Here is a 7982-nt window from a genome sequence, read left to right on the forward strand (position 1 = left end):
CAATACTCTGCTAATTGCCACTCCACTAAAATAAATGCTTCCTTATATGGTTATCTTTTATATCAGCTGGCATGTTTTAATCTTGGCATTGTCTGAATATGCTCGTCTTTTGGTTGAGGTGTGCAGGCCCTGAGATGCCCCAGCACTACAGTATCCTCAAGGGAATTGTGCTCCTCTACTTGTTTTTCCAAATCCATTTTGCTTTAAAACAGAACAAATCGGAGTTAGGAAAATCTAACTTTAGCCATAATGCACAAGTGCATGTACTATTTCAACGCAGGACACATACACATAAAACTGAAATAAGCTTAATCAAGCCATGTTTGCATTATAAGATACAGACACTCTGATCCTAATTTTATAGTCTATTGCACTTCATTAAAAAGTAATACAGGTCAGTCCATGAAATAGACTTCACAGCCTACTAATGGGTCACAACCATGCCTGGAGGAAAAAAAATAATCAATGGTGTAAACGCTTTTGAATCCACATAATCTGATTTTTAGTCAATTCTTTCAGTAAATAACTGAAGAAGTTCACATAAGTTATTTTTCCTTGGTGCTTCTGTCCCTTAACACTGAAATAGGTCAGAGAAAGGTCTAGTATGCACTGTTCCCATCACCACTCCATACCCGTCTGATTCCCTCTCCTGGTCCTAAGAAGGACCCTGGTCCTTTTTAGCCTGGTGACACTGGGCAGAGCCCTTTAAAACATTCTTTTGTACAGACCAGCAAATCATCCATGTGTGAACTGGGACTTTAGTCCTTTCGAGCTCTTAATTTGCTGCTGATGATCAGTTTCTCTGCTGTACTTTCCAGTCTGTGGTCTCCTGGAGAGCTAAGGCTGTCAAGTTCGTAATATGATGGCATCAACTGTAGAGTAGGATGTAAAGTTTACTATGGGATTATAATAACTGGACTTAAGAAATGGGATTATAATAACTGGACTTAAGAAGATTCTGAAACCACCATCAACTTAATTTTCACAAATTTAATTCTAGCAGAACTGTGCTAAAATAACCAGACTATACTGAGGCAAAGTTAAACACTTTAAAATTCAACTAAGATAACAATTTGAAGAAATAAGACAATTGTTTTGCTTCAAAGCTTTTCTTCAAAACAAAAAGCAGAACACATCGTTCTTACATCCAGTTTTTTTTTTAATCAGAAGATGCTTTTAGGTTAAACAACTTGTTTGGGAAAAAAAAGGCCTATGAGATCTGACTGATTAATAAACTATCACCAAGCAAATATTATTCTGTTATTCACTGTTTTCTACGCATAACTCTTGAGCCAAATTTTGCCTAGGTTGTAACAGAAGACGAACAGTTATATTCTAAGATTTTATTTGAAGAAGTAGACTTACATAAAAGAAATTCTATACTGTTCAATGATTAACCTACATTTGTGAACATTCTTTCCAGGACTATCCTTCTCTATGACATTTAAGCAGGAAGTACTATTCTAAATAATCAATTTGTTTAACCCATTAGGAGAAAGTCATGATAAAAACGCATGAAAAATTGTAGGTAATAAAAGTTAACAGTAACTTATTCCTTAACAGTGTTACTTTAATAACGAACCTAAAAAGAAAAGATACAAATGAACTTACAAAACAGGAAGAGACTTATAGACTTAGAAAACCACCTTATGCTTGCCAGGACAAAGGGATGGTTAGGGAGTCTGGGAAGGTCATGTACACACTGCTATATTCAAAACGGATAACCAACAAGGACCTGTTGTGTAAGACACAGAAATCTACTCAATGTTATGTGTCAGCCTGGACAGGAAGTGGGTTTGGGGGAGAAAGGATTCATGTATATGTATGGCAGAGCCCCTTCACTTGTATACCCGAAACTACCACAAGATGTTAATCAGCTATAATCCAATATAAAAATAAAAAGTTTAAAGTTTGGGGAAAAAAATGATCCAACTGTTTGCACAGGGGGACAAATTGGCAAGATACATCCAATGAAAGCTAAGTGTGAAAGTACTGATGTGTACATTTGCATGTTAATTTGTATAATTATCTTGAAGGTAACAGGGTTAACTGAGTCACAGGAGTAAATTAAGGACAAAACGGAAGACCTTTGTGACTTTATATTCACTTCTGTGTTTTGTCTTTTGCCATGAATATGTAAAAATTTTAAATATTTTTAAAATAATCAAGTACATATTTTGTCAGCTTCAATTGTTTCTTAATAAATAGGGGTGGGAAGTAAAGCTGCTCTCCTGCAAACATATCAGGGAAGCCAAATGACATCACCAGGGTGGGACATGAGGTTTATAGGGATGAAGAACATCAGAGAAGCTTCAAGCATCAACAAGTGGGCTTAGTTTTGAAAAGTAAATCCCGTTGACTGCTTGTTCAGCAATAAACCAAGTACTGCAATACAAAAATCTCAACATATAAAAGTGCTATGATAGAAGTTTTCTATGAATCAGGCGACTTAAAAAAAAATTTAAGTGCATCCCACTAAGATTAAAAACCTCTCCCTGTTTTTCCACTTGGGATTCTAACCTTGGTTTGTTCTGAGGAAGATAACTCTAAACAGTGTGCCATTTGTCTGTAGAAACATCTGTAAAGCGTCAAGGCACTGATTTATTCATTCACCTATATATTTGATGAGGGAAATTAGTAAATCCTGCTACAACTCAAACCTGGTTAGATTTGCTTCAAATCATCTGAAGTGCTAATTGGCTAATCTCACTAAGTAGGTGGTTTTTTAAGTTACTTTAATGCTGTTTTGACAAAAATTTAACTACAAAAAGAAACCCTAGGTATCAAAATACTAGCAACAGTTGGAGGATAACAAAATATAGCTGAAATCCATTTAATAAAAGAAAATATTACAATTATATTCACAACGTGTGTGCTAGTAAATCTAATACATTTGTAAAATAGTAAGTGTATCATAATAAGTTTTAAAATGCTAATAGTTCTAAAGCACAGGATCGATCCCCATCCAAAACACAGTAAGTTTCCCTCTATTATTTAAGTACACATCTCCAGAAAAGGCCAAGTGGGGACTAAATCAATCTAAAATAATTTGAAAGTGGCGAAAGGGCTTACACTTACTAGGTAAGAACCACCATGAGGGCATTTTCTGGTGCCATATTCAGGCTAAATTTGAGGTTGCAATACAGCCTGGACTTTACAAAAATGAAACTGTTTAAGTTCCAGAAAGCAGTGAGTGGCTTCAATATTTACACCCTGCGCGCCCAGCCCAGCTGCCTGAACGTACTCATAAGAAGGATGACTACCCCTATTTATAGAAAGAGTTCCAAGTATTTTGACTCTCAGAATCACGTCAATTGGTGAACCTTACAGTCACAGTTCTCACCTTAAGAATGTGCAAAAAAAAAAAAAAGGAACCAAAAAGGTCTCCATCTTTCATTCCCTCCTGAGCAATCATGGAACAGAAACACAAAGAAAGTGAGGAAAACCCAACTTGAAGACAGGAAGAGGACCTGAGATTAAAGAGAAAAGGACTACAACTGTTCATGCCACTGCTAAGTAGAGGTGAATGCCGTTCACTTACCAGGCCTGAACCTAAGTCCCACCTGATCTGAAGGGTCTACTCATCTGACCACATCACACTGCCTCTAGTGACCGAGGACAACATGAACCAACCAAAAGGCATGAAGTGACTACCCCATGAGCAAGCACCATTAAAAATAAAGAAATCAGAACTATAACCACTACCGCCCCCAGGTACTCACTCAACTGTGAAAATAGAGCTAACAGATTTCAACTGAATAAGGGCTGCCAGCCTCAAGTTTTCTGATAACTTAAAGTTCCTAAAAAAAATTAAATAAAAGCAGCTTCTCTAAACTCACTTTTCTTCAGTCACCATTTTTTTTATTTAAGCAAGTTCCTCGGGTCCTAGGTAACAGTGCCTTCAAGCTGCTCACACCATTCCCCGAAAAGATTAAAAAAAAAAAAAAAAAAGACACCATTACTGATAGGAAAGCGAGTTCAGCACACTGCGAAAAGCAAGTCAGTCTCTGAAATGAGAAGCTATCAAACGATGCTGAGAATGAAGACAACCAACAGATAGAACGAACCTCTTCAAGAGAGAACCATCACTAGGTGGCTTAGGGTACCAAGGAGGTAGGGACAGCACGCCAATGCTGCCCAGCCTTGCTTTGGGAGGACAGAACAGTATCAGCGGAGATAGAGGCCAACCCCTACCCATCCCCCAAGACTGACAAAAAAAAAAAAAAAAGCAGGACTGAGTGACAAAAAGACAGCGTGGATTTTGCAGTTAACGCTAACGAGGAGCTTCGTACCCAATCACCAGCAAAGAAGACAAAACAAGGAGATGAAAAGGACCAGCTCATCCCCAGACAACGGGTTAGCCTGGTGATGGATCAGCCTGAGCTATGAGAAAATAGGTTTCCACCCTGGTCAACAGCCTCTGCTTATCGCCCAGCTCAGCATCAGCCAGGTCACCCCGTCTACGGACGATGGCTGTTGTCCCCCTTCTCCCGCCCAGCCCTCGCCCTCCCCGGGGGTCGCAGCAAAGCTCGGCAATACCAGGTGTAGTCGTCCTCGTCCCGCCAAGCGGCCAAGCTCTCCAGGTCCAGCGGCTCCACCTCGTCCAGCAGCGTGGGGGGCGGCGAGGAGGGCGCGGCGGCGGCCCCCGGCGGTGTCCCCGCGCCCCCGGGCTCCGGGCCGCCGCCGCCACCGCCCGCGCCGAAAAAGCCCGCCGCAGGCTTGAAGTAGACGAAGGGCGCCTCGGGGGGCTGCGCCAGGCTGCAGAGCAGGGAGGGCGCCGGGCTGGGCAGGCAGTAGGTCCCCGGGAAAGCGGAGCTGGAGCCGCCGCTGCCGCCGCCGCCCCCCGCAGCCAAGGCCAGCCCCAGCCCCAGGCCCCCCGAGGCGGCGGCGGCGGCCGGAGGGCTCCGTGGGGCCAAGGGGCTACAGGCCCCGGCGGGCGGTGGCGCGGCGGGCGGCGGCGGCGGCGACAGGAGCAGCAGGTGCGGGGCGGCGGACGCGGTGGCCGTCTGGCTACGCAGCTGCTCGTTCTGCTTCTCCAGCATGCGCACCAGCTCCTTCAGCTTCTTCACCTCCAGCTCGGTGTTCACCACCTGCCCGGAGCCCGCTCCGGAGCCGCCCCCTGCCGAAGCGCATTTCACCTGCTCCGCCATCATCTTGGGCCCAGAGGGCGCCTCGGACACCCGGGGAGGGGGTGGGGCTGTGCCGAAGCGCCGGCTCCTCGCGCCGCAGGGAGAAACTACGGCTCCTTCCCTACCGCCCCGGCCCTGACGGCCGACCACGCTAGGCGGAGGCCGAGCGGGCGATTCGCATCAGCACCCGGGCCCAGCCTCCCGCCGAAGCAGCAGCCGCCGAGGCGCTCTGCACATGCTCAGAGCGTCCCTCCAGTCCCCTGGGCGCCGTGGAGGCTCCGGGTTTTAGCCGCGGCCCCCGGGCGGGGCGGGGCGCGGGCGCCGGGTGGGCGGGGCCGGGGTGTAGGACGAGCCTTTGAGGTGGGGGCCCGCGGCGCTCGCGAGGGGCGGGGCGCGGGCCGGGGTCCTTGGGCCACCGCCCCCGCCCACGCTACCCAACCCCAGGTGCCTGATTGGACCCGGCCAACACTTTCCCGCCACCGGCACTTCCTCTAGCCGCGGCCGAGGAGCGAGCTGCGCCGACTTGAGAGCCAGGGGCGGTGTTCCAAAAAAGCGGGCGCTGCAGGTGCCTGCCTTGGCGGGATGCAGCGAATGCCCGCAGGTTTGCTCTTCTGCCAGAGCGCTTGTGCTGAACGACAGCATCTACTAGCCACTAGCTGGTTAAACCAATAGAAATCCAAAAGGCCAGGGAACGTTGAGTACCAAAAAGTAAAAACGCGGAGCGGAAAGGCTTTGAGATGATGCTGCTAAGCCCCTAATTGGTAATGGAAAAACAGAGTGGCGAGAGAGCGAAGAGTCCAGGAGAAAGAAAATCGCCCTCTCACTAAGAGGGGGAGAGTGACCAGTTGGTAAAGAGCCAAGTGTTCAGCTTATTCTAAAGTCGTCCGATTTGAACTGTTCTGCTACCACCAGTGTTTAACACGAAAAAGAGCATTTTTATACCATGTATATATTCATACATTCATTAAACAAAAGATCTTTGAGCTCCTAACTCTGTGCCAGATACCGTTCTAAGAGTTGGCCAAGCATTCAAGTGAACAAAACAGACAAAAAATCATTGTGGGAGAAACATGAGTAAAATTGAATGATGTTCCATCTGTTAAATAATTTACAAGCTCTTAGGTCAGACTTGCTGGGGTGGGGTGGGGGTGGGGTGGGGAAGAAAAGCAGAAAACCTAGGAACTCTGAGCCGGGTACCCCTGCGAACTGCCTTTTCTTCCATCTTCCGGAAATTATTGATAGATCTGCTTTTAAACGGGGTTGGGGGAGGGTTCTTAAGCAGAAGAACTGAGTCAAGTTTCATTCCATTAATATTGACGTAGCATTTGCGGGTGTTTAACACGGAGAAAAGTCTGACGGCTTTATTATAAGACACTTCCGCACAACTGGCTCTCATCCTCAGATGATACACTATCTAGTAAAGCTCTGGGACTTTTCCATACCAGTCTGTGTGACCATGTACCACATCCCTCTGGAACTGCTCCCATATTGTTTCTGTTGGTTTTATGACAGACACAGCTCTGTGCCTTCCTGCTCAGAAACACTTGTGTCTTGTCAGTTGCCCATTTATATCTCCAACTTGTGTGTGTAGGGAGCGTGATCTCCATTTCACTTGCTTGGTGAGATATTCCGTAAATCAGATAAATATGTGTAATTGGTTCCCTGAGTCTTCCTACCAAGCGTCCCAGCTTGCTAGACCACCGGAACCACCTGTATCACCCATCACCTTTCCAAGTTTCAGTCTAGCGGCTAGATATTCTGGTTATTACTAAAACCTGGAGAAGTGGAGTAATTCTACTGAAAGTCCTAAAGTAAAGAATCTATGGAAGGATTTTCCGCATGCTCAGTGGCAGATGCAGAGAGCAGTATCCTTGCAACACAAAGAAAGGGAGACAACAGATACAATGAGAACAAAGAGCTGCTGGGTTCCACAGTAGCAAAAGAAATTGGGAATAGGCGCAGAAGAGCGAAGGCAGTGAGAATTAAGACCTAAAGAAAAGGAGTCATTTTTCTGCAAAATTTATATACCCTGGAGAAGGAGAGAAAAAAATCTCGCTCCTCCCCCATATACTTAGTAAGGTGTATAGAATATATCCAAGCAACCAGTAGTCAATCCTGAGAACTGTTTTCTAAGTAGCAATTAGTATTTTTAAAAATCTTTGTTGTTTCCAAAGAGAGCATTCCTTGAAATTTAGACCTCGGAGAGATGAAACGGTCCCATCCTAAGTTTCTATACTGCATTTCTTCTTCCAAAAAGAAAAATTTGCCCTCTTCCTAACTGTTTTTTAATTGTGAAGAAATTCAGGTCTAGAGAAATTTTAAATCTTCTCTTTCTTTACTATAAATCACCTCTTTTTTTTCCCCTTCTGGGAATTACATATGTACACACCCAGAAACACTCAAAATGCACACTGATTTTAAGTTGCTTATCTCCAGGATGCCTGTCTCTTTAACTCGTAATTAAAGAGGTTGATGGTGTCAAGGTTTCAATTAAGCAGTCTTGATTTTTTTATTTTGATGCAAATTTGTAAGCTGTGTGCGTTGAAAGAAATTGCATGCCTAGCTTCTCAATTTTAAAATATTTTTGTTTTAAATGGAATACATGGGGTGATTGCAGAGATTTACAAACAAGATATGGAAAATAAAGGTGCATATTTCATTAAAAACTTTATACTTTAAGGATACATTTGAAACATCATAAATTGATGAGAATTATCCATCTATCGCACATTCAAAATCAGATAAAGAACCAGTGCTCCCCATTCCTTACACTCCAGAACTGTGGTCACTGGGTCACTCTAATGAAATTCAAGAGAGAAAATAACTTATTTTGATCTGTATTTTTCACATATA

The 7982-nt window shown here is 44.4% G+C and overlaps 1 protein-coding gene across 1 annotated transcript in view; it reads right to left on the reverse strand.

The window, feature by feature from the left end:
* SLAIN1 (SLAIN motif family member 1) overlaps nt 1-5448 on the reverse strand; it is a 52304-nt gene extending 46856 nt beyond the window's left edge. Inside the window, exon 1 of the mRNA XM_018056478.1 lies at nt 4540-5448. Coding sequence (XP_017911967.1) covers nt 4540-5153 — 614 coding nt within the window. The 5' untranslated portion in view covers nt 5154-5448. The remainder of the gene's footprint in view (nt 1-4539) is intronic.

The sequence above is a fragment of the Capra hircus genome, chromosome 12 (genome assembly GCF_001704415.2).
Source record: "Capra hircus breed San Clemente chromosome 12, ASM170441v1, whole genome shotgun sequence".
In the NCBI taxonomy this organism is placed as follows: Eukaryota; Metazoa; Chordata; class Mammalia; order Artiodactyla; family Bovidae; genus Capra; species Capra hircus.